Source organism: Paroedura picta, chromosome 1 (assembly GCF_049243985.1).
Source record: "Paroedura picta isolate Pp20150507F chromosome 1, Ppicta_v3.0, whole genome shotgun sequence".
Classification (NCBI taxonomy): Eukaryota; Metazoa; Chordata; class Lepidosauria; order Squamata; family Gekkonidae; genus Paroedura; species Paroedura picta.
In genome coordinates this window covers 104,712,273-104,737,862 of record NC_135369.1, presented here as the reverse complement: position 1 = coordinate 104,737,862, position 25,590 = coordinate 104,712,273, and the positions used below count along the sequence as shown (strand labels likewise).

The following is a 25,590-nucleotide window of genomic DNA, read 5'->3' as shown; positions in this document are numbered from 1 at the left end:
AAGATGGGTATGATAAGGGACCAAAATGGTAGGGACCTCACAGAAGCAGAAGAGATTAAACAAAGGTGGCAAAATTATACAGAAGAACTATACAAGAGCGAGCTTAACATCCCTGATGACCACAATGGGGTAGTTACTGACCTGGAGCCAGATATCCTGGAATGTGAAGTCAAATGGGCCTTAGGAAGTCTGAGTAACAATAAAGCTAGTGGTGGTGACAGCATTCCAGTTGAACTATTCAAAATCTTAAAGGACGATGCAGTAAAAGTGCTACACTCAATATGCCAGCAAATTTGGAAAACTCAACAATGGCCACAGGATTGGAAAAGGTCAGTTTACATTCCAATCCCAAAGAAGGGCAATGCCAAAGAATGTTCAAACTACCGCACCATTGCACTAATTTCTCATGCTAGCAAAGTTATGCTCAAAATCCTACAAGCTAGGCTCCAGCAGTATGTGGACCGAGAACTTCCAGAAGTACAGGCAGGATTTCGAAGAGGCAGAGGAACTAGAGATCAAATTGCCAACATACGCTGGATCATGGAGAAAGCTAGGGAGTACCAGAAGAACGTCTACTTCTGCTTCATTGACTATGCTAAAGCCTTTGATTGTGTGGAACACAACAAATTGTGGCAAGTTCTTAAAGAGATGGGAATACCAGAGCATCTTATTTGTCTCTTGAGAAATTTATATTCAGGTCAAGAAGCAACAGTGAGAACTGAACATGGAATCACTGACTGGTTCAAAATTGAGAAAGGAGTTCGGCAAGGCTGTATACTGTCGCCTTGCCTATTTAACTTGTATGCAGAGCACATCATGAGAAATGCGGGATTAGAGGAGTCACAAATTGGGATCAAGATTGCAGGGAGAAATATCAACAACCTCAGATATGCAGATGATACCACTCTAATGGCAGAAAGTGAAGAGGAACTAAAGAGCCTGTTGATGCGGGTGAAGGAGGAGAGTGCAAAAGTTGGCTTGAAACTCAACATCAAGAAAACAAAGATCATGGAATCCGGCCCGCTCAATTCCTGGCAAATAGATGGGGAAGAAATGGAGATAGTGACAGATTTTATTTTCCTGGGCTCCAAGATCACTGCAGATGGGGACTGCAGCAAAGAAATTAAAAGACGCTTGCTCCTGGGGAGGAAAGCTATGGCAAATCTAGACAGCATCCTAAAAAGCAGAGACATCACCCTGCCAACAAAAGTGCGTTTAGTCAAGGCTATGGTCTTCCCAGTTGCAATGTATGGCTGCGAAAGTTGGACCATAAGGAAGGCCGAGCGTCAAAGAATTGAGGCTTTTGAACTCTGGTGCTGGAGAAGACTCTTGCGAGTCCCTTGGACTGCAAGGCGAACAAACCGGTCAGTCCTAGAGGAGATCAGCCCTGACTGCTCTTTAGAAGGCCAGATCCTGAAGATGAAACTCAAATATTTTGGCCACCTCATGAGAAGGAAGGACTCCCTGGAGAAGAGCCTAATGCTGGGAGCGATCGAGGGCAAAAGAAGAAGGGGATGACAGAGAGTGAGGTGGCTGGATGGAGTCACTGAAGCAGTAGGTGCAAACTTAAATGGACTCCAGGGAATGGTAGAGGACAGGAAGGCCTGGAGGATCATTGTCCATGGGGTCGCGATTGGTCGGACACGACTTCGCACATAACAACAACAACAACAACAACAACATATCATTATCATATCATATATCATTAAATGGGGCAATTAATTTCTGTAATGAGCTGTCCTCTCCCTACTGAGTTTAAGTCAGTGTCAAATTAGAAACAGGAGGAGGAAGAGGAGGAGGAGAAGAAGAAGAAGAAGAAGAGTCGGTTCTTATATGCTGCTTTTCTCTACCTGAAGGAGTCTGAAAGCGGCTTACATTAGCTTTCCCTTTCCTCTCCCCACAACAGACACCCTGTGAGGTGGGTGAGGCTGAGACAGCCCTGATATTACTTCCCAGTCAGAACAGGTTTATCAGTGCTGTGGAGAGCCCAAGGTCACCCAGATGGCTGCATGTGGGGGAGTGTGGAATCAAAATGGGCTCACCAGTTTAGAAGTCAGTGCTTCTAACCACTACACCAAGGTGGCTCTCTAAATTCTAATTTAGCAGCAGCATGCTGGTGTTTCCTTTAAAATTTTTATTCTTGGTAATATGGTTACTTCCAAGTCTCTTACGGAACATTCAGAAAGATCTGAAATTCCACTCCATTGATTTTTGAGATTACTATGTCTAGTATGTCCATGTGTTCCTTCATTTGACACAATCTGGCAGGCCCTGTATTAATAGCAAAATGACGTTCTTGGCACATCCTCTAGTATAGCGATCCCCAACCTGTGGGCCGCAGACCACATGTGGTCCTTCGACTAACTGGAGGTGGACCCCGAAGGACGCCTTCTCCCCCCCCCCAGCCCTTTACTTCGTCCCCGAAGGACGCCTTCTCCCCCCCCCCCCAGCCCTTTACTTCGTCCCTTTACAACACACTTCGGGTGTCATTGTCTCCCATCACTTCCAGATGGGACTATCTCGTTGCAGAGAAACAGGCTCAGGGTTCCCATTGATTTGCCATTGTCATGAGTTAAAATTTCCATGAAAATAAAATGTTCCTTATGTTCATTGTTGTGGCGTGTCTGTATCTTATTTTGAAGGGATGTTTAAACATTATAATAGCGATCAGAGAGCGTTAGGGCAGTGGTTGAGGGTAGAGGAGTAAACTACCCCCCCCCACCGGGCCTCAGTAAAAGGCGTTGAGTGGTCCCCGGCGTCGAGTGGTCCCCGGTGTTAAAAAGGCTGGGGACCACTGCTCTAGTATATAATTGGCTAGCTGTGTTGCCAATGGTTCACTTTTTACCCAGAGTTCCCTTAGCAACTCCATGTACACCTTCCATTTGGCTGCCCACCACCATCTCTTTTGTGTTGGGGGCAGAGCTTCGACCCCTTCCAGCTTCTTAAAGCAGCACTCTGGCAGCCATATCAGATGAGGGCAGCCACTTGCTCTTCTCTGATGGAAGCCTCAAAAAGCAAATGATTGAGGTGAAGAACATGTTTGTCTGCCTATCAGTGTGTTGAACCATTGCCACTGCTCTTTAGAGTAAGATTCAGGGGTGTCTATGGGTGTGTGCATGCATTCCTTTAGAAGGAGGAAGAGCTTTCCCCTTCACCCGAATAATTGGCTGACAGGGAGGCCAGAAAAGAAAAACCCCTTCTCACTTAAAATCCTGCTGTGGCCAACCTCACTGCTGGAGGGAAGATGCAGTTGGCACTTCGGTGGCCAAAGCAGCCGGTCTTTCCCGGCGCAACTAGCGCCTCAGAGGGGAGGGGAGTCACGGGCATCAGTGCGCCTTTGGCTGCACACACACAGGCAAATGCAGAACTCTACATTTGTCAGTATTGAATTTTATTTTATTCAGTTTAGCACAGTTCTTGAAGCTATCAAGATCATCCTGTATTCTGATTCTGTCTTTGGTTGTGTTTGCTACCCCTCCCAGTTTAGTATTGTCTGCAAATTTAATAAGTACCCCTCTAATCCCTCATCCAAATCATTTATAAATATGTTGAACAACACAGGCCCCAGGACAGATCCCTGGGACACTCCACTTGTCACTCTTCTGCAAGGCAGGTCTTGAACTTTTAAGAATGCTTGACACAAATTCTGTAGTGAGCCAGTTCTATGTATCCAGTGCATTCACTATCCAGCAGTCTCTTGCAAGTTTTCTTGGCAGAAATGGCAGTAATAAGCATGCAGGTCACCACAGAACTGTATCATGGGTCTAGATGAGGCCAGAAAGAAAAAGAGTCCCTGCAGCAGGCCAGACTTTTCTATTGGATGCAACTAATGTATTGTAGGAAAATCTTTGTCCCAATTTAAAGGTAAAGGTATCCCCTGTGCAAGCACCGTGTCATGTCTGACCCTTGGGGTGACGCCCTCTAGCATTTTCATGGTAGACTCAATACGGGGTGGTCTGCCAGTGCCTTCCCCAGTCATTACTGTTTTACCCCCCAGCAAGCTGGGTACTCATTTTACTGACCTCAGAAGGATGGAAGGCTGAGTCAACCCTGAGCCGGCTGGTGGGCTTGAACTCCCAGCCTCATGGGCAGAGCTTCAGACAGCATATCACTGCTTTACCACTCTGCACCACAAGAGGCTCTTGTCCCAATTAACGTGTACACTATTCAGCTTGTTGTGTCAACTCACCACATGCTGGGTTAAGGGAATCACTCTGGACAGATGTGTACTTTTGACTAGGTCTCATTGTGTTCTGCAGAATCATCTTCTGCACTGCCTGGATTCTTGTCTATTATATCATTACCTGTAATCCTTCCCTGGGCTGTTTTAAGATACCCATCATTGTGCCTGTTTTTTGTTTTTGTTTTTTTTTCCTGTCAAAACTAAAGCAGCCTGCATAGAAGGATTTCTGCTCAGGAAGATGACATGTGGAGAAATTTGGCTTTCCGTCCTTTGTGCTGTGGTCCTGATCCATGTTCCATTCTCCACTTGACTATTTTTTTTACAGATGAACCTACATATCAGAGAATCCAAAGATCAGTTCCCAACATCATGTGTGGCTGGTACGCTCAGAGCTAGTGGAAAGGTAAAAATGCAAACATATTTTCAACTTGCTGTCCTTTGGGAATATCTGTAGGAAAATAACTTAAAGAAATGTAAAGAAATCTTAAGAAGTCATATTCCATTGTAAATTATTTGTTTTTAGTCCACGGATTCTAATTGAATTTTATCACAATTTTTTTCCATTTATATAGACTAAGTAGTTCAATTCTATATAAGTTTGCTAAGAAATAAGGTCCATGGCATTTCATAAGTGTGCAGAGAACTGTAGCCTAAGTGCTACAACTCATTTACTCTGGAATGAAGTTTATAAAGAGAGCGGTGAAGAAAACTTAATGTGGAAAAGAAAAGTACATCCTGCTACTTTCTGTTTATCTCATTTTAATGATTATGATACAGCTCTGATTCATTTATAAATCAAGTACATTGACAATACTTATTGAACCACAATAATAGAACCACTCAAATGTTTGGGAAGTACAGCACATTATTTTATATCAAAACAACATTTTATAAATTCCACAGACTCAAAAGCAATGGCAATTCACAAATATCACACTACACAGAATGCTCATAATCCTATCACGTTGCATTCTTCTGCTGAAATCGAACTTGAGACAAGGCGTCTGCAATGCCATCTGTTTAGGATGTGCTAATTTCCTGTCAGCTAGATACCTTTTCCTGCTGAAATCACCAGGCTGCCTTTCTTGCCTGCCAAGAACCAAACTCTCCTTGTCACACTGTGCTATAAAGCTTCCACTGCTCATGCCACAAAGTAAGGTTAAAATATTACTGGAAATATCTACAAATCATTCTCTATAAGCACAGCAGAATCCATATTCAACCGGGGAACTGAAATATAAGTGGATCTGTAATGGATTCAATCACACTGTTAATACTCCATGACATATGTGATACATTTTTTTAATAATAAAAAGTATTGGGAAAGACTGCACAGAGAAAATTGCGGTTTTCAGGCAAGACTTTTTTTTATAGAGATGGTAGCACAAAAGAGAATAGAGGCACACACTGATTAACCCAAAATACTTTTCCTATTTAGAAGTAATTTCAAGTAACATAAAAAAATGTATGGCTTCATGAGTTTTGATGCATACAAAAGAATGGGCTGCTCATCTACATCAGGATTCTGAAAATTATTAGTCTAGTTTCATCTTCAACATTAATTTTCTTCTAGTGAACAGACAGAGGCTAGCTCCTCTGCATTTCCTCACAGAACCATGCCTCAGCTCATTTCCCCTTCGTATACAACTACACATCCTAAACTAGCCATCTGTACATATTTCACCTTCTCAAAATTCCAACTTCCATCTTTGACTCTTATGCTTGTTATTTTTTGTGGATTATTCTACATGTGATTCCAAGAATGGTGGCATAAGAAAATAGTATGTCATGTGATGATTATAACTTTCTGTGAATGGGATCATCCAAAAAAAATGAAGGAGGGAAGGTAACAGTGAAGGCTCTTGTTAAAATGGGGCAAGGTAAGATCATTTTTAAGAGGACGTTTTTAAAGTCTAAAGTTCAGTTAATGTTATCATTAATGTGTACTGTTTAGTAGAATGTGAACCCAACCTGGATAGCCCAGGCAAGCCTGATCCCGTCAAATCTCAGAAGCTAAGCAGAATCAGCCTGGCTAGCATTTGGAAGAGAACCAGGGAATAGCATGGTCATGACACGGAGACATGCAATTGCAAACCACCTCTGAACTTCTCTAGCCTGGCATCCAGGCAGTCTTAGAATCCTCTTGGCTATATTACATACATGCCATAAGATAAATAAATAAATAATAAATACTGGAACGTGATATGGGACAAATGATTCCAATGGCGATTTATCCATTCTTAATCCAAACCCCACAAATAATCACTGATTCTGCAATACAGCATTTAAAGCTCTAAGTTAAATGGTATCAAGCATACAAAACAAGCAATCAGTCAAAATTAAGTGATAAAGTGCAGCAGTCACCAATAGGAAGCATTTGTAATATGAGCTGATTATTAATATTCAAGTCACTGTGGGCTGACGGGTGGGTGATCAAAGCTTTTGACAAAACCATCAAGCTTCACTCGTTGGCTACTATAACATATTTCTGGCACACACCTTCTCAAAGTTAACACTTCCAATTAACACTATGCTCCCATGATATCACATTGTACTCTAAGCAATGTTTGCTGAGTCACACTAGGATATAACAACTTCCCTGTCTCCCCCTCTTCCTGCAGCATTCTGCACTCCCTGAAATCCTTCTCCTGAGGATCAATAGACCCAGTGGAACAGTGTAGGGAACAAATTGTGAGACAGCAGCAAGAGGAGGGAATGGGCAAAATGGTTATTCCCTCATCCACAAATGGAACAGCTATTCCATCAAAGGAACTATCATTGCTACACTGATATATTGACACCGTAGGATACAAGTCATAGACTTTTTCAAATTTATGACAAACAATCCTGATGTATGTTTCAAATCTGTCTTATATATGATTTCCATGGTATATCCAGACATGAGCATTAGCAGCATGTGTGGCTCTTTGTTTGCTGGATAATCTTTGATAAGAAGACATTACTAAAGTACACAAACTTTTTTAAAAAGCAAAAGGCCTCTGTCAAGTTGTCCATTGAGTAAATCAGTATTTCTTTTCCTTAAATGCAACAAATTATATATAATCCTTTTTGCATGTATCTTTGTTATATGTTTATCAGTCTAATGTCCCCCTCCCCCCAAAAAAGGATCAGTAGTTCAAAGCAATAAACTGTATAGCTGATAAGGGTGGGGGGACGATGACCCTAGTTTCATTTAAACCAATGTGAATGGATTATACATATGGTAAATGAATACCTGCTGAATTTCATTCCAAGCTCAAACATTACACTGATTAAATCACAGGGATATCTCTTGCTTGGGGTGATGCCCATTGAACACAGTTGTCATGGTGAGAGTGTTCCTACCATGGCTTTCCAGAGAAGTCATTCGAATGGCAGAAGAGCCGTTCAGGTAAGTGGTAGACCTCTGCTGATGAGGCATTAAGCTACAGCAAAGGTGGCTGTTGAAATGCCTCCGGAAGCTTTCACTGAGGAAATAGAGTGCAAATGGATTGACACAAGAATTGCAGAAGCTCAGTACTCGGGCTACAAAAGTAATGACCATATGGCCAAGGGATGGATCAATCTGATGGTAGTTAAAGGACCGGTACAGGTACAGAGCATGGGTAGGCAACCAGCATACAGCAAATAGCCCAACAAAGACTAGGACAATTTTGGCCAGGCGCTTTCGTGTTTCCATCTGAAATGATAAAATTAGCATAATTAGTCACAGTAAATGGAGCTGGTCTGCTCTGAACCCTTAATTTGAACATATCATATGCTTTGGAGTAGTTTTCCCAACTCAAATTCAGTCCAGATAAATCAACAGTATGAGAAACCAAGACTATATTTCCAATAGAAGCTCAGTAATTTTTTACACTGTTAACTATATTCAGGAGATCTTTGCTTGCAGCACTAAGCTACTCCCATAACACTGCATGTTAGGATTGTACTGTGAGGGCCCACTAAATAGTCCAGATCATCATCATCATCATCATCATCATCATCATCATCATGTCTGCATCTACTTTTAAAAAGAAAATAAGGAAAAGTTAAATTCATTTTCCTAAACAGATGATTAGCCACCCCTAAACAGATTATTAGCATGTCAGAGCTTATCCCACCTGCCAACCATTAGGGGATGCATGCCAAGGCATAATTCAATAAGAATTTGTGCATCTGTGATAGCAGAAAATCCAGAAACTAATATAATCAGCAATTTGAGTGAAGGAAATGCAATTCAAAAACAGTGAAGAAATATCCTTTCTCGTGAATCCCTTGCCAATAGCAGAATGGCTTCCTATTAGTCTGATTGGCTCCTAACCTTGTAGAGCATTAGAATATAAGAGGTATGTTGGCTCAAACCAAAAGCTCATCTAGTCCAATATTCACAGTGGCCAATCAGCTGGCTGTAGGAAGCCCAGAAATTGGATGACTGCTTCAAGGACCCGCTGAAGCTCCTTTGCACTACAGGAACATCTAAAGCTAGAAAGAATGAGCAATGGATTCTGGTAGACCCAAAGGAAAATATGCCATGCATTTAGCTGTAACTGCAAAATCCATCCAAAGTTTTATCTTGCATGCTATTGTTATCTTTCCCTGTCCTTGATGTTCTCTAAACATTGAACATGTGGACCAAGTTGATTGGTCAGTGCTGGAAGAAGTGGGTGGCTTAATTTTTAACTAATTTTAATAATATTGATACCCCACCTTTTCTTTTTGGCTTAAAGTAGTTTACAATTCTGGATTCCAGTATGATAAAATTCTGCAAAATTCTTTTTCCATCCCCCTCCAAATTCCTGCATATGATATCCCATTGAAAGCCCTAGCACCTAAAATGCAATGCAGTACTTCCTAAAAACCCATAAAAAGATGGCACCCCTTCACTTCCTTGGGAAGTCCATTCCACAGCATGAGAGCTCCTATAGAAAAAGCATGGACTCTGGCAGGCTACTTTAAGTGAGGCAACAGGTGTTAGAGATAATCAGAAATTTTCTGATAATAGTTTTCAGCAAAAAAAAAAACTTGTGAGTAGAATTAACTTTGTAAGAATAGAGGCAGCAAAATTTTTCTATTTTGAATTTGGATGAATGAGATGTCTGATACTGTCTTAAAGGAAAACTCTTCGAATACTTACCTGTTTTATAGAGTGTTCGCTGTGTTCTCCAGGTAGGTTATGTGCACTCTTGATTAGACTCCTGGCAATATGATAGTAGTAAACACTAATAATAGTGAGAGGGATAAGGAGATATACCAAAAGAATCATCACGGAATGAATCCTTGGGTGTAAATCATCCTTTGTCGGATATCGTATGCATTCTGTGAAACTGACATTATCTGTATCGTTTATATGGGCCACTTCAGAGAACACAGCTTCAGGAACTGCTAGCAGGATGGAAATTATCCAGATGGCAATAGCTTTTAAACAAGTCCACATAACCACATTGGACGTTTGGATATCCATTGGATTTACAATTGCCTTGTACCTAAAATTGGAGGGAGAAATGAGCATTATTTCTCAAAGAATATATGCTTTCCTTTATTGAATGACTATAGCTTCTGACTGGACATTTAGGCAAGGGAATATACTGGCTATGAGTTCCTGCACTTCAGTTCCAAAAAAGGTCTGCAGGTACAGTACCTGTAACATGCACAGAGAGAGAGTGGAGAAGAGGATTCTCTTCTATAAGTACAGATTCAGTCCTAGCTATTGAATAGATGAGCTATTCTTCAGCACTACAGCACAACAGTTGTGTATAATCTCTTGCTTGTGTATATTATACCAATATTATCTCACTTCCACCTGCTTTCAATTCATTTCAGTAAAGCACTGCTTTTAATCTAAATTGTTTGGGAGGGACCTTCAAAGGGAATCTTAAAATCCACTATGACCATATAAACCTACCTGCATGTTTAGATCATCATCAGAGGCCCCATCTATTGACCTTTTCAGTCGTGTGAGCCAGCCTGTCGAACTCCTTGCCTTCTTTGGAACTCTGGTAGGTCAGCATTCCTTTGACCTCAGTACCATTCAAGGACTTCTGGGCTTGGGCTTTATCTTTGATACATTAGTCTGCTGTTTCTCCTGCCTTTTGTATTTGTTAATGGGTGTTTAGGTTTTCTGCTTTGAATATGTTACAGTTTCATTAGTATCAAGTCCCAAACCAAGACTGTTGAAATCTTCTTGGATGATGAAACTTTGTTTAGTCTCAAACTGTAAGGACATGAACATTCCCAAGTCCCTCAACCTATCTCCAAGGGACCAAGCCCTATGAAGATAGGTTGAGGGACTTGGGAATGTTCAGCTTGGAGAAAAAGAGGTTGAGGGGGGACATGATAGCCCTCTTTAAGTATTTGAAAGGTTGTCATTTGGGTTTAAACTACAAGTACAACGATATAGGCTAGATATCAGGAAAAAATTTTCACAGTCAGAGTAGTTCAGCAGTGGAATAGGCTGCCTAAGGAGGTGGTGAGCTCCCCCTCACTGGCAGTCTTCATGCAAAGGTTGGATACACACTTTTCTTGGATGCTTTAGGATGCTTTGGGCTGATCCTGCATAGAGCAGGGGGTTGGACTAGATGGCCTGTATGACCCCTTCCAACTCTATGATTCTATGAGAAAGAGTTGAGCCACACCTCCACTCCCTGAGTTCTACTCCTTTCTGTGATAGGAAACAGAATTGCTGCATCAGCCTCAGTCTCTTCCCACATACCTTTTAAATGGCTGAATCATACCCAGAATCCTCATGGGAGCATATTCAAGCCCAAAAGTAACAACTAGCTACTTCAAAAAAGGGAGTTTCTCTTTAATTTTGTTAAGAATACAAATAAAGTAAATCAATATTTATATCTGAAAAAGTGAATTTTTGAAAAATAAATTCTCTTCTTCATAATACCTCTGCCAGCCCTTCCACATTTGGGATTAAGTTGAAGGATTCATACACCATGCATTAAGACAAAGGACTCCTATACTATGAATATAATTTTCAAGACCTCAAATTTCCTTTTTTAGAAGTTAAGCCCCTTTGAAAGAGATTTAGATATAGAAACTACTCCACTAAAGCACAGCTGGTATACAGACCATTGGGCTGTTGGCATGTGAGGCCTTAAGATCTTGAAATGATGCCAGATATTCTGCTGGAAAATTTACTGCGTTGAGGGCTAAACCCATCTGATCCTTAAATTAGTCCTCAAGGACATTCATTTCAGCCTCACAACATTAAGACAAGCCCTGCTCACACAAATGCTTTCAACGCCAGCCTAGCAATTGTAATGAAAACTATTTGTCTTCAGCTTTCTAGTGCCTTACAGCTTCCTGCAAACAGCCATGATTAATGATGCCCAGGGATTTGGAGATGGAGCTTTGTTCTTTTTATTAACAACCATGTTAACCAATAAGCATGCTGATTAGATTAGGAAATCCCCTTAGTAAATCGAAATCCCCTAGTCAATCCAGACAGCTCTTTACAGGAGAGTATGGAAGAGAAGGAAAGCAGGCTGCAGAGTCCCACATGGTACCAGCAGTGCAGTTCTTTTAAGTACCTTCTAATTACTCAGTGTTTGGACAAGACATATGCCTGTGATCTGAAGCAGGCTTGTATTTGCAACAGTTCCCATTCCATATCAAAATGGTGCTTCTTGAACACATTTTTCCCAACTATATTCCACTGCCATAGATAACCAAAAGCTCTCTAACCCACTAGACCTCCTATTTCTCATCAATTCCAAGCATATTAGTCTGGGAATGACTGCTTATTAATCTGCAGTCTGGGAACTTCTGCTCATTCACATTAATCTGGACTTTAGCCCTAGAATCATAGAGTTGGAAGGGACCTCCTGGGTCATCTAGTCGACCCCCTGCACTATGCAGGACACTCACAACCCTATCACTCATCCACTGTAACCTGCCACCCCCTTGATCCTTCACAGAATCAGCGTCTTCATCAGATGGCTATCTAGCCTCTGTTTAAAAATTTCCAAAGATGGAGAATCCACCACCTCCCCAAGGAAGCCTGTTCCACTGATGTTTAGATAGAATTTTTTTGAATTAATTTCATCCCATTGGATCTGGTCCATCCCTCCGGGGCAAGAGAGAACAGCTCTTCTCCATCCTCTACATGGCAGCCTTTTAAATACTTATATTTAAGTATTTAAGTGTAATAAAGATGGTTATCAGATCCCCTCTCAGTTGCCTTCTCTCCAGGTTAAACAGACCAAGCCCCCCCAACCTTTCCTCATTCGCATTATGCCAGTGATCCATAGTGGGTGTTGCAAAGGCACTCTAATTTAGCAACCTACCATATCTGGATCTTGAGATCTATGTGTGCATAGGTAGCAATCCAGTGTAAAAAAAAAAAAAAAGACTGTTTCCTGGGCAGAGTCTGCACTTACTTTGTTTATTCGATTGTCACTCGGGTCTTCCTCTCCCCCCCCCTCCCCACTGAAACAGGAAAGTGTTCTGCATGTGGTTAGGGTAGTTCAGAAGGGAGGGGGAGCCAAGCCTCTTTCTTTCTTTTCTTGAAGAGGGAGGGGGAAGAGGAGCCAAGCAGGGATCCTCTTTCTTTTCTTGGGGGAGGGGGGGAAGATCGAAGAATCCAGAGGAGGGAGAAAAAATCCAAGACCGACAGAGAAAGAGAGAGAGAGAGGAGGAGGAGAACTAATGTGAAAGGCTCAGTTTTCTAGCAAATTGGCAAGCTCAACCCTAACCTCCAAATGCTGGAATACTATGGTGCTGCCACCCATGTTCAGCATCATATGGTTGCCCAGTAGAGAAAAGAAAATGCAGAAAGCCCAACTCCAAGCAGCTGGAAGCACTGGAATTGCAATAGACTTACAGAAGCATCAGTGATATCCACCAATCACAGAGCAGCATGCCAGTGACACGCCAGTGTCAAACACAGATGGAAGCCACAAATTAGCAGACATTGATACTGCCATGCCAGCTTGATGTTATTTTGTCCTCATCTGCATAGAGGACATTGCAGGGGCAAGAATAAATGAAACAAAGCAGATTAGACTGCATGGAGGACTATGGCATACCCAGTAGGAGTGTTGAAACCACTGAACTCATGGCCACTTCACAGATGGAGGCTTGAATCTCCTTTTGCAGAGGCTGGCATGAAGGAAAGAAGCATGACCATTCAAATCACATCACCAAGACACCTTCACAGCTCACTTGGCAGAGAAAAACTGTACAGTGTCTCTCAAGCAAGACTTCAGGTTCCTCATACTGGAGGGAGAATGCCCCAAGGAGCTGTTTTTTTTGAATGCAGGCTGAATGAAGACATGGAGACAGAGCAGCAAAAAAACACACTATAGAATACTCACAAAAAGGCATCCCTGTCATCTGTCTTATAGCTCACTGTGGGTAAACAAAATTCTTCAAAACATAACTGTGAAAAACTGTGGCTAAATCCCACCAAAAGGGGAGACAGACATAAAGCAAAGCCTACATTTTGGCTAGCAACAAGCTAGTCAGCAGGAAAAGCAGGAGAGAATTCGAATTATGCATGCATGCTAAAGACAATTCCCAACTGGGCACCATAGGAAGTGACAAATCATGGGGCACTTGGAATCTCGATTAGCCCTAGAGTCAAAAACATCCATAGATACCCGGGTAGGAAAGACTGTACAGAAAAACAGAGTGCTGTCAAACATTCCATGTTTAAAGGTAAAGGTATCCCCTGTGCAAGCACTGGGTCATGTCTGACCCTTGGGGTGACGCCCTCTAGCGTTTTCATGGCAGACTCAATACGGGGTGGTTTGCCAGTGCCTTCCCCAGTCATTACCGTTTACCCACCAGCAAGCTGGGTATTCCATGTTTAGCTTGCATGAATTGCCTGGTTCAAGCCCCACATGCTATCCCAAAAGGAGTCAGACACATCTCTGGAATAGCTGACCCAGACTCCAATGTTGTTTGTTTGTTTGCATCTTCCTATGTAGCCATCTGAATACTTTGTGAAGAGTATGATCAGCATTGTATCCCAGCAACCTTTTCCCCACTTCCCCTCTCCATTATATAGCCTATGAGATTTCACATACACCAAAAATTATTGGGGAGGGTAAAAGTGAAATATAAGCTTCCTGTCTGAGGTTTACACAGTGCTTGGGAGACCAGTAATTGGCTGTGGACTTAGTTGGCACACTAAACTGCTTTGTGGCAGCATAGTCTTGATGAGCCAAAAGGGAGAGTATTTTTCCTTAGGCAAACACTGTCATGGGTATATAAGATTTCACCAGCACCTAGGGCAGGATCTAGGATATGACTAAACCCTGCTCCTCATCTGACAATGATTTTGGCATTGGCTGGGTGCAGCTGTCCCAGCACTGGGATTATAAGGCCACAGTGATAGTGGAGTGCTATGCTTCCAGTTCGCCAAACTCATCAGGTTATCCCAGCATGGGTCTTAGTTGCAATCCTAAGAAGTCTGCCTCTTATTCTGGGCCCTCTCTTAGACAATGTGACCATGGCAGCCTTGTTAACTTTTCATCAAACCTAACGGTGCTATTGCTTAATGAGAGGGTGGTTCATGGGAGGGTGGTTCATGATCAAGAATGTAGACATGAGCTCACCTGGTATGTATCGCAAGGACCTAATTGGATCGACTGTGCCTTCATCAGTCTAGTCTCAATGGCAGAGGAAGGGGAATGTTGTCTCATGGCTATTTGCAGTGCTCAAAATTTCAGCTTCAAATGTATATAGCTGATGTTTGAGACATGGGACAGAATAGGAATTCTCTTTCTGTCCTTCCTACCCTGTTGCACAGCAGTTTTCATAGTTGAGCTTGTGAAGGTCTCAGATGTGGTATTGAGGTACCCACTTAGAACTCCTTGATAAATAGATTTCAGTAGGAGCTGTTCATTATTTCATGACTACCATGAACATGTGAAACTTCCATATTTTGAATCACACCATTGGTCTACTAGGACCTACTATGACTGGCAACAACTTTCCAGAATCTTGGAGAGAAGTCTTTCAGTTCATGTAATCCTTTAAATTGCAAGTGTTCTGGATTAAATTTAGGACCTTCTACATGCCAACCAAGTGTTTGGCCACTAAGCCACAGTTAAAGCCTGTTACAATTATGGGGCTGTCTCTGAAAATCTTAATCTCCATGATTTAGTCAATCATACTTTGAGCATATTTGTATGGTAAGGGGGGGGAGATCTCAGTGTTATCCTCGTTCATGACCAAGACACTTGGAACTTTGGCAGGAGTGGAGGATAATTTGAAAGGGTGGAGGATAATTTGACCCTTAAAGCCTAAGGCCTTCTTCCACATCAACATCCCCATCATTTAAGATCTGCTTCTTTGGCCATGCTCCGTGTGGTGGGAAGAAATTCTGGGACCTATTTTTACCCAGATCAATGAGACTAGGATAACATCTAGGATATGGCACCATGTAATAATGGTCCCAATCTATTAAAAACAGAGACCCTTTTGATCTGCATGATTACCATTCTATTAGTTTGAGAAAGCTATATGATTCCATTCTTTATAACAAGCCATCAATCGTTTGGAAGAGGCAATTCTCTGGGTCAAGAACAGGTCAGATTCTGGAAGGGCCGAAGGACTGTTGATCATTGTCACACCATACAATTATTTCTGAACAAGTATACTAACTTTAAAGAAGGCATGCTTGTGATTGTGTTCTTAGCCCTCGGTGGCTTTTGACTCAATACCTATCAAAAAAAGAAAAAAAAAAGAAAGACTCTGAGAGAAGCTGAGAAACACTTCTATGGATAGAAGGTTATTATTTTTTATCTTATGATTCTCCTGGTCAAGTGAGGTATTTTCCTTCTGGTCAACTCTTGGATCAAATGATATTGAATAAGGGTTTGAAGCAAGATTGCATCCTTGCACCACTGCTATTTAATATTTATATTAATGATTTGTGCTCCTTCCTGATTTGTGCTCCTTCCTGTCCTGTAATGTTTCCATTCTCCATATGTAGCCTCCCTTAAATTGCCCTCACTATTATAAACCGAAGATACAGAATATCATATGCCAATTATTGATAGTGGGAATAAGTGTACAGTCACATTCGTTTACAGATTCCTGGTTATTATTAATTACTTAAAATCGAAAGTTCTCATCTTTAGCAAGAAACAAGGGAACAAAAAGTACATGTGGATTGAGTAGCGTTGGCCTTACTCTAGGTGCTGCCCACATATGAAGAAAAGCAGAGGGGAGATAGGAACAAGGTTTTTCAACTGCAATGTCTTGATTTTTGAAGGCTGTCCCCTAAATTCATCTATTATCAAGCTTATTTATACAACTATTTTCCTCTTAGGTGTTCAGTTTATTACTTTTGTATCACTGCTTGCATTTGTTTTTGTTTAGAGTAGGGTTCCCAGAGTGGGTGATACATTTCCAGGGGGTGGTGAAGTATTTGGGGGCAGTAGGGGGGCAGTGAATAATGTTGGGGTGGGGGGGCAGCAGTCTGACTCTTCCTGCTGTGGCTGCATGTTCCTAGTGAAAGACATTCCATGGTGGCTTGCCATTGCCTGTTTCTTGGTAGTAGCAAGAAGACTTCCTTGGTGGGCTCCCATCCGAGTGCTGACCAGGGCAAACCCTGAAGAAAATTACAGTTTGAGAAAGTGGGCTGTATGGGATCACATTCCTGTTGAGCACATTCCTCTCCCCAAATTCTGTCCTTCCCAGGCTCCACCCCAGATCTCCAGGAGTTTCTTAACCCAGGGTAGGCAACCCTTCCCCAAAAGTCTCCATCTCTGGAAGGCTGGAGAAGACTTCTCCCACTTCCACCGGGCCATGAGAGTTTAGATTGCTTGCTTCTATCTCTCTGGGTGTAGTGGTTAAGAGTGGTGGCTTTTAATTTGGTGAGCTGATTACCTAATTCCTCCACATTCAGCCATCTGGGTGACCTTGGGCTATTCACAGTCCTGATAGTGCTGTTCTCACAGATCAATTCTGTCAGACCTCTCCCAGCCCTACCTACCTCATTGGGTGTCTGTTGCAGGAAGAGGAAGGGAAAGTGATTGAAAGACGCTTTGAGACTCCTTCGGGTGGTGAAAAGCAAGGCATAAAAACCAACTCTTCTAATTCTCTTCTCCTCTATTTCCCCATCTGTCTTTCTCCCCAATGAGGACCCAAAGCATCTTTTACAAATGACTTTTACAGAGTACTTATATATTTTTTTCCAGACAAAATATGGTCATTGCACAACAACCAAAAAAAGAATGTGGGCAATATACTATGTTTTGAATTTGCAGTAGATTAAAGACCAGGAAAAAACTGTGTGTTCATATGTTGGGGGGGGGGCACAAGGGATGTTTTATTTGTAGCTGGTATTTAATTGGTCCTATTATCTAGGTTTTATGCTTTCTGGTATATATATATATATATATATATATATATATATATATATATATATATATATATATATATATATATATATATATATATATATATATATATATATATATATATATATATATATATATATATATATATATATATATATATATATATATATATATATATATATATATATATATATATATATATATATATATATATATATATATATATATATATATATATAAAGGTAAAGGTAAAGGTAAAGGTAAAGGTAAAGGTAAAGGTAAAGGTAAAGGTAAAGGTAAAGGTATCCCCTGTGCAAGCACTGAGTCATGTCTGACCCTTGGGGTGACGCCCTCTAGTGTTTTCATGGCAGACTCAATACGGGGTGGTTTGCCAGTGCCTTCCCCAGTCATTACCGTTTACCCCCCAGCAAGCTGGGTACTTATTTTACCGACCTCGGGAGGATAGAAGGCTGAGTCAACCTTGAGCCGGCTGCTGGGATTGAACTCCCAGCCTCATGGGCAAAGCTTTCAGACGGCTGCCTTATCACTCTGCACCACAAGAGGCTCATATATATATATATATATATATATATATATATATATATATATATATATATATATATATATATATATATATATATATATATATATACACACACACACACATATATATACACACACATATATATATATATATACACACACACATATATATATATATATATATATACATATATATATATATATATACATACATACATACATATAATTTTGTGATTATTTTGTTTACTGCTATTTAGATATATTTCCATCATTTTGTGATGTTTTATTGTATTTCAGCTTTTTATTTTTTATTATTTTTTATTATTTTTATTTATTTTTTATTATTATTTTATCTTTGTTTTTATTTTGAATTTTTGTAACCTGCATTGCTCATTTTGGAGAATGGGCTTAGAAAAAAATACATATGAGTTAGCACAGCTGGTGGGAAAATGTTCCAACCAGTGTTCAGCTATTTCCAAAGGTAATTTTCGACAGCAATTAGTTTCACTTGAGTCCCTGCATGGAGCTGATGTGCTTTTCATCACATTGATAAGCGACAATCAAATCATGTTCTAAACACAACAAAATCCAAAATACCTCTGTGGATTCATTTACTTTCACTTCAATTATATACCTAGTTATCCTCCAAATAGTTTATCCATAATTTTGTTCAACAATTAATAGGTACCAGCAATTGCCTATGTTATATATCTTATAGTGAAGAATCTCGGTATTTTATATATTTTGTGTGTTATTTTAGTTCTATTTAAATTGAATACCAGTCATATGTTTGCATATGGAATGCATGTGACTTGTGTGAGACTATGGCTGCTCCTAAGATTTGTAATGAAAAGACTGTCACATTTTTATGTTGTACCTTCATGTTTGATACAACTTTTTGTACTGGAATATAGAAATCCAATGACAAAATATGATATATGAAACAGCCCCTTAAAAGCAGCTTTCTCAGATGTCAGTCTATACCTTTCTGAGTTTATACTCACATAAACTTAAGCTGCTAAGGCACCAGGCAACTTCCATGTACCTGGCAACTTTGATAATTGTTAGCTAAATGCAAAGGCTGAGAATCCAACATAGCAGAGAGGCCAGAAAACTTATCAAAGCAGAATTCTTGCCATGAAGACTGCATGGTTTGTGCTGGATCCTGGCTCTCTACTGTGCAAATATAGTGAGGATGCCTGTAGGGTGCAGGAGGACTGATTGGAATGCAATGGTCACAGTTATTGTTGTGTCCCTGAGTGATGGACAAAAGTGCACTGGAATGCATATCTGCTCCCTGTCATAGATGGATTTTCTGGACACAAATATCTACTTGTCCAAATTCCCAGTCCCCACCTTTGTTGTTGTTGTTGTTGTTGTTGTTAGACAGTTAGAATTCAGCTCTACTTCCTTCAGGCAAAGAAAGGATTTAGATAAATTAGAGAATGATTTACAATGGCCCAACATAATTCTTAGTATCTGTGCCTGCCCAGCACCTCCTTTAGCTCCTTCAGTGCTGTTAGTGGCCCTGAGACTCCAGTGGAGTTTTTAAAGCATGGAAAGTTGTAAGGTGGGGGAGAGACAGTTTCTCAGCTAACTTTTCTACAGACTGCATGAAAAGCAATGAAAGTCTGCAAGGTGATACCTGGGAGCACACCAGCGAATTGTAATGGCTTCAGTGCCAGACCCCAGTTCAGATCCCCTCTTTGTCCTGCGTGTGTACCTCTCTCTCTCTCTCTCTCTCTCTCTCTCTCTCTCTCTCTCTCAGGGGAGGGTGCAAGGCAAAGGCAGAAAGGAGGCAGGTTCTCCGGCTCTCCTGCTGGGGAGGCAGCCTTACCTGTCGGCGCTGAGGGCGGTGAGGGTGAAGACGGAGACGCCCACCGAGGTGAGCTGGATGGCCGGGAGGAGCTTGCAGCCCAGGGCGCCGAAGACCCAGCCTTCGAGGAAGAAGCGCGCGGCGTCGACGGGCACGCAGGTGAGCAGCAGCAGGAGGTCGCCGGCGGCCAGGCTGGAGATGAAGATGCTGGGCACGCTGCGCGCGGCGCTCTGGCCGGCGAAGACCCGCAGCAGGGTGACGTTGCCCAGCAAACCCACCGCCATGATCAACAGGTAGAGCGCAGGGACCACGCAGCGGAGGACGACGAGCACCCGCGCCTGCGACGGCAGCCCTTCCTCGGACGCCCCCGGCGGCGCGCCGCTCTCGTGGCCCTCCGCCGTCAGGTTGCTCAGCGGCATGGCCCGTCAGCGACCCGGGGAGCGCTCTGCCTCTTCTACGCCCCGGGAGAGCGCGCCATCTCGACGGTCCCGGGAGCAACTTTGGCCGCTTCCGTGGCAATGAGTCCGGGGCGGCTGGAACGACGCGCTCTCCTGCCAGGCGTCTAGTCGACAGGAGGGACTGGCCGCAGCGTCACGCGAGAGAAGACACCGGAGGAGGCGGCCACTGGTTTGGACGGGCGCGCGGATCCGCAGCCCCTCTTTCCCAAAACGGGTCTTTCCCTTATATCCTCGGCGGGGTCCGCCTCCGCAAGGAGGAGCTGCCAAGAGGCGAGGCACTGGGGCTGGTGAGGCGCCGGGGAAGGAGGGGGCGGGCAGGGGGTGGTCCCCCACCCCCACCCCTGCGGCGGGCTCCACGTCCGCGGAAAGGCGTTCCGGACCTCGGAGATGGGGACGGGGTGAGAAGAACTAGACGGCCGGCTCGGGGGAAAGGGCGGGCAAGGAGGCCATTCACAAGGCGGCGGAAAAGCCTAGCCTCGATGGGCAGAGTCTCTCTTGGGGTGGGGCGGACGAAGGGGAACTGTCCGTTCTTTAGGTCCTGAAAGCGCTCGGCCGTCCTTCCCTGCTCCTCCAGGCACAAGGGAAACACTGCGAACGCCAAAGCCAGTCATTTAGACTGGGACTTACTCTAGGGTCGACATCGGTACGATCAGGCCAAGTGGCTCTCCAGCTCGGAGGAACACGGCGATGTTTCTGCCCGTTGGTTAATCGCAGCCTTTGCTGTTCTGGCTGTGTTTTCTCCAATGGCATTTTGACCCTAGGCAAAGAATACCAGATGAAGAAACGAAATGGTGCTTATCTGTCCTTTGCATGCTAGGGAGTAAGTCCTAGTGAACTGCAAAAGATTGCCTCTTGAGCCAAAGAAATGACAAATGAGTGGGTTCTAGATTGATTCAAGCCTGAATTCTCCCTAGAAGCTAAAATGACCAAGTTGGGGCTATCCTACTTAGAAGAAGAAGAAGAAGAAGAAGAAGAAGAAGAAGAAGAAGAAGAAGAAGAAGAAGAAGAAGAAGAAAAGTTGGTTCTTATATGCTGCTTTTCTCTACCCGAAGGAGTCTCAAAGCAGCTTACAATCACCTTCCCTTTCCTCTCCCCACAACAGACACCCTGTGAGGTGGGTGAGGCTGAGAGAGCCCTGATATTACTGCTCGGTCAGAAGAGCTTTATCAGTGCTGTGGGGAGCCCAAGGTCACCCAGCTGGCTGCATGTGAGGGAGTGCAGAATCAAACTCGGCATGCCAGATTAGAAGTCCACACTCCTAACCACTGCACCAAACTGGTAGCATTCTGAGAGTCAGTGGAAAAGACAGACGTGCTAGGCCAAGCTGAAGGCAGCAGGTGAAGAGGGAGACTCACCACCAGATGGATGGACTCAATCCAGAAGGCCCCAGGCTCCAAGACCTAAGCAAGGCTCCCAGTTGAATTCTGGATTAAGTTTAAGGTTTTGGTAACCACCTTTAAGGCCATACGCGCTCTGGACCTGGTGTATTTGAGAGACCGCCTCCCTGCCTATATCCCCAAAAGAGCCTTGCGCTCCACCACCTCCAACTGGCTACGGATCCCTGGCCCCAGAGAAGCACGGGAGACCTCAACAAGGGCCAGAGCCTTTTCGGTCCTGGCCCCCACCTGGTGGAACGAGCTCCCTGACGAGATCAGAGCCCTGCCCGAACTTCCACAGTTCCACAGGGCCTGCAAAAGGGAGCTCCTCCACCAGGCATTCGCTTGAGGCCGACCGACTGAGAACATCTGCTGGGTTCCCCTCAGATGCCCTTCCATGACTGAACAAATTTGATCTCCCCAGTGTTGTTGTTATTTATATTGTGTTATAAATTGTTACTTGGTTGTTATGATGTTGTATTGAAACTGTATGTTATAGATTAAATTATTATAATGTTCCATGTAAACCGCCCAGAGCTGTAAAGAATGGGTGGTATAAAAATCCAAATAAAATAAAATAAATAAAATAAATTGTTTCATGTTCACTTGTAGCCAAAGAATGGGAAAGAAACACGTTTGTCACTTTTACAGCTACTTCTTCACACCCTGCTTCATAGGCTTTAGAAAAGTCTCAAACGAGTCCCTGAGGAGATCAGAGCCCTGCCTGAACTTCCCCAATTCCACAGGGCCTGCAAAAGGGAGCTCATCCACCAGGCATTCGCTTGAGGTCAACCGACTCGGAACATCTGGGGCCAAGGGACCAAGCCCTATGAAGATAGGTTGAGGGACTTGGGAATGTTCAGCCTGGAGAAAAGGAGGTTGAGAGGGGACATGATAGCCCTCTTTAAGTATTTGAAAGGTTGTCACTTGGAGGAGGGCAGGATGCTGTTTCTGTTGGCTGCAGAGGAGAGGAGACGCAGTAATGGGTTTAAACTTCAAGTACAACGATATAGGCTAGATATCAGGAAAAAAGTTTTCACAGTCAGAGTAGTTCAGCAGTGGAATAGGCTGCCTAAGGAGGTGGTGAGCTCCCCCTCACTGGCAGTCTTCAAGCAAAGGTTGGATGCACACTTTTCTTGGATGCTTTAGGATGCTTAGGGCTGATCCTGCGTTGAGCAGGGGGTTGGACTAGATGGCCTGTATGGCCCCTTCCAATTCTATGATTCTAATCTGCAAGCCCCCCCTCCCCTCAGACACCCTTCCATGACTAAACAATTTGATCTCCTCAGTGTTGTTATTCATGTTCTGTTGTGAACTGTTACTTGATAGATTGTGTTATGATGTTCTATTGAAATTTGTGTGTTATAGATTGTTATAACGTTCCATGAAAATGTATATGATGTTCCATGTAAACTGCCCAGAGCTGCAAAGAATGGCTGGTATAAAAATCCAAATAAATAAATAAATAAAAGGCAGTTTTAGAGATCATTCATTCTTGGGGTCACCATACATTGGGAGGAACTTGACTGCACTCAGCACACACCTTTCTTTATTGTTTGATTTTGATACTGTCCTCCCAGTGAGCCAGCTCAGGGCAGTGTGCAGCATTATCGTTTAGGAATACACCGAAAAAGATCAGCAGGGTCTGAACCACAGCTCAGGAATAATTGGAGGACTTGATTTCCTAAAGTTACTTGAATGGAAGTAAGCCGCCATTTGCATCCCTAAGGCCCATTATGCACGGCTGCCGAAACGGCGATTTCGGGTCACATGGAAAACGCGGAGGGGGAAGACGCGACGCATACCGGTTATGCACGGGGCGGGGCGCGACGGCGGCAAAACCCAGAGTAACCGATTATGCACGCGCCGATCCGGGCGCCGCTTCTGGTTGCGCCCCGGTCACCCGGAAGCTGCGCTTTCTTCCGCGTTTCACTGACGCGGCTTTTTCGGCGGCATGCACCGAAGCTGCAGCCAGTTGCAGCCGGCTCCGTGCGTTATCCGTGATTTTAGTCGCCGCCATTCCACCCCGAATGTGCGCTAAAACCCCCGTGCATAATGGGTCTAAGAGTTACCTCAGAGTAGAAGGCCAGCAAGACAGGCATTTTCTGAAATTATTTGGAAATTGAAAATTCTACTGCCATATCTGAAATAAGCAGATCACAACCACGCCACTAGGTGGTACAGCCATAGCTTCCCCCCCCCCCACTCCTTTCTTAGACTGCACAGATTGCCTGTATGGGATTGCCTATGTCACAAGGTTGCTGTAAAGATAAAATGGAGGAAAATAAGAAACTGCTTTGAATTCCTGTTGTGGAGAAAACTGGGGGCTTTCAGGAAAATGAGACTTCTCTCACAAGTCTTTGCTGATCCCCTGCCTGTACATGATAAAATCAATTATCTGAGACATACTATGTGGCTATATGTTCAATGGTGATGGTATCTCAACTGTGGAACTTCCAGTCCAAGGCTTGTCCACTGCCTTACTCTGTCCTTAAAAAATAGGCAAAAATAGTTCTTTGCCTTGCTGCAAATCTGTGTGTAAACTGTTGTTGTCATTTCTTGCAGAAGTGCAGTTTAAATCCTTGCTTTGTTATATTGGCATTTTATGGCTGCTGTTATATAGTTGCATTACCATTATATTATTATTATCACCAAATTTGTGGTTCTGAAAGCCGAACTACATGTGGGATATCAAAGTATGCGTGCATCTAATGTTTTTATTTTTGCAATGTACTTGGCACTCTCCTAATAATGGGGCTGCTGTGAGGCATACCACTGAAATAATGTGTACTTGGCTGATTTATTTTAATGTTATTTGCCTCATTTATTGAGTTAGGGCGGGCTCTGTCCGTGATAAAAATTCAGAGGGGCGAATCAGGAGCTGCAAAGCGGCTCCTGATTCGCCCCTCCAAGTGCCACTCAAGGGCCAAGCGGCCAATGGGGAGGTGCACGAAGTGCCTTCCAATTGGCCCCTCACCAGGACAGACCAAAATTCCATTCACCCAGCCCAGTTTGGCTGCCAGTCTGCTCCTGACCACTGCAGGGAGAGGAGGTCAGCAGGGCTGCCAAGGGGGATGAGAACAGAGGCTTGGAGAGGCTGCACCAGCCCTTTTTGCCCCAAGGCTGTCCTAAGTGTCATGTCCAACTGTAAATTGCCTCAGAACCCTGACAGAGCTGGCAGGAGGCTGCAGAGTGCTCCCCCTCCCCCCCTTCAGGCCTGCTGCGAAGGAGCCTCTGACAGGCCCTGACTGAGGGGAGGAGGCCTTTCCAAGAGCAACGCAGGGGAGCCTGAGGGCCTTCCTTTTGAGGGAGGGGGGACTATCACCTTCTGCCAAACAGTTGGCTGATAGAGAGGCCACAGAAAAGCCCCTTCTCACTTAAAATACTGCTATGCCCAGAGGTTAGACACAGCCAAGCCATGTGTCTTTCTTCTTTGCAACTCTCTGCAGATTTGAGGTCATTGCACAGCGTTATTCTGCAGAGGAAACTGGCTCTTTTGTCTCCTGTTTCATCTGCACAACAACCCTGTGAAGTAGGCCTCAAGTCTTTCAATTCAACAATAACCTGTGTGCGAGGCCTTAAATGTTTCTTCTCTACCACAACCCTGTCCAAAGTAGCCCTTTCTGCCTGGGGAGCTGATCTTTATACTCTACAGGTGAGCTGTAATTCCAGGAGCCAGGCCACAGTTGGAGGTTGGCCACCCCTCGGTTGGAAATATTCCTGGAGGTTTGGAGGTGGGACTTCAAAATTGTACAATGCCCCAGAGTCCAGCCTTCAAAGGAGCAATTTTTGCCTGCAGTTGGTAGGAAGTGGTGCAGGGGTGTCCCTCCTGGCCTATGGGTTATGGCCAGCCCTTACCAGCAACTGTTTGTATTCTGGGGCACAGACAGGCAGACCAGCATCAGTCCTG

General features: G+C 43.5%; 1 protein-coding gene across 4 annotated transcripts; it reads right to left on the bottom strand.

Moving 5' to 3' along the window:
- Window positions 1-4,932: 4,932 nt before the first annotated feature.
- Window positions 4,933-20,555, bottom strand: NMBR (neuromedin B receptor). 4 transcript variants are annotated; one of them, XM_077351206.1, is made up of 5 exons: window positions 19,868-20,004; window positions 15,785-15,843; window positions 13,201-13,273; window positions 9,300-9,648; window positions 4,933-7,862 (listed from the first exon to the last, which is right to left on the bottom strand). In XM_077351206.1, the coding sequence occupies exons 4-5, from the start codon at window positions 9,624-9,626 to the stop codon at window positions 7,461-7,463; spliced, it is 729 nt and encodes a 242-aa protein (XP_077207321.1). In that variant the 5' UTR covers window positions 9,627-9,648; window positions 13,201-13,273; window positions 15,785-15,843; window positions 19,868-20,004; the 3' UTR covers window positions 4,933-7,460. The 4 variants fall into 4 exon arrangements, with proteins under 4 accessions (XP_077207321.1, XP_077207320.1, XP_077207324.1 ...); XM_077351205.1 differs by lacking the exon at window positions 13,201-13,273 and having other exon boundaries at window positions 19,868-19,998; XM_077351209.1 differs by lacking the exon at window positions 15,785-15,843 and having other exon boundaries at window positions 19,868-19,997.
- Window positions 20,556-25,590: the final 5,035 nt, after the last annotated feature.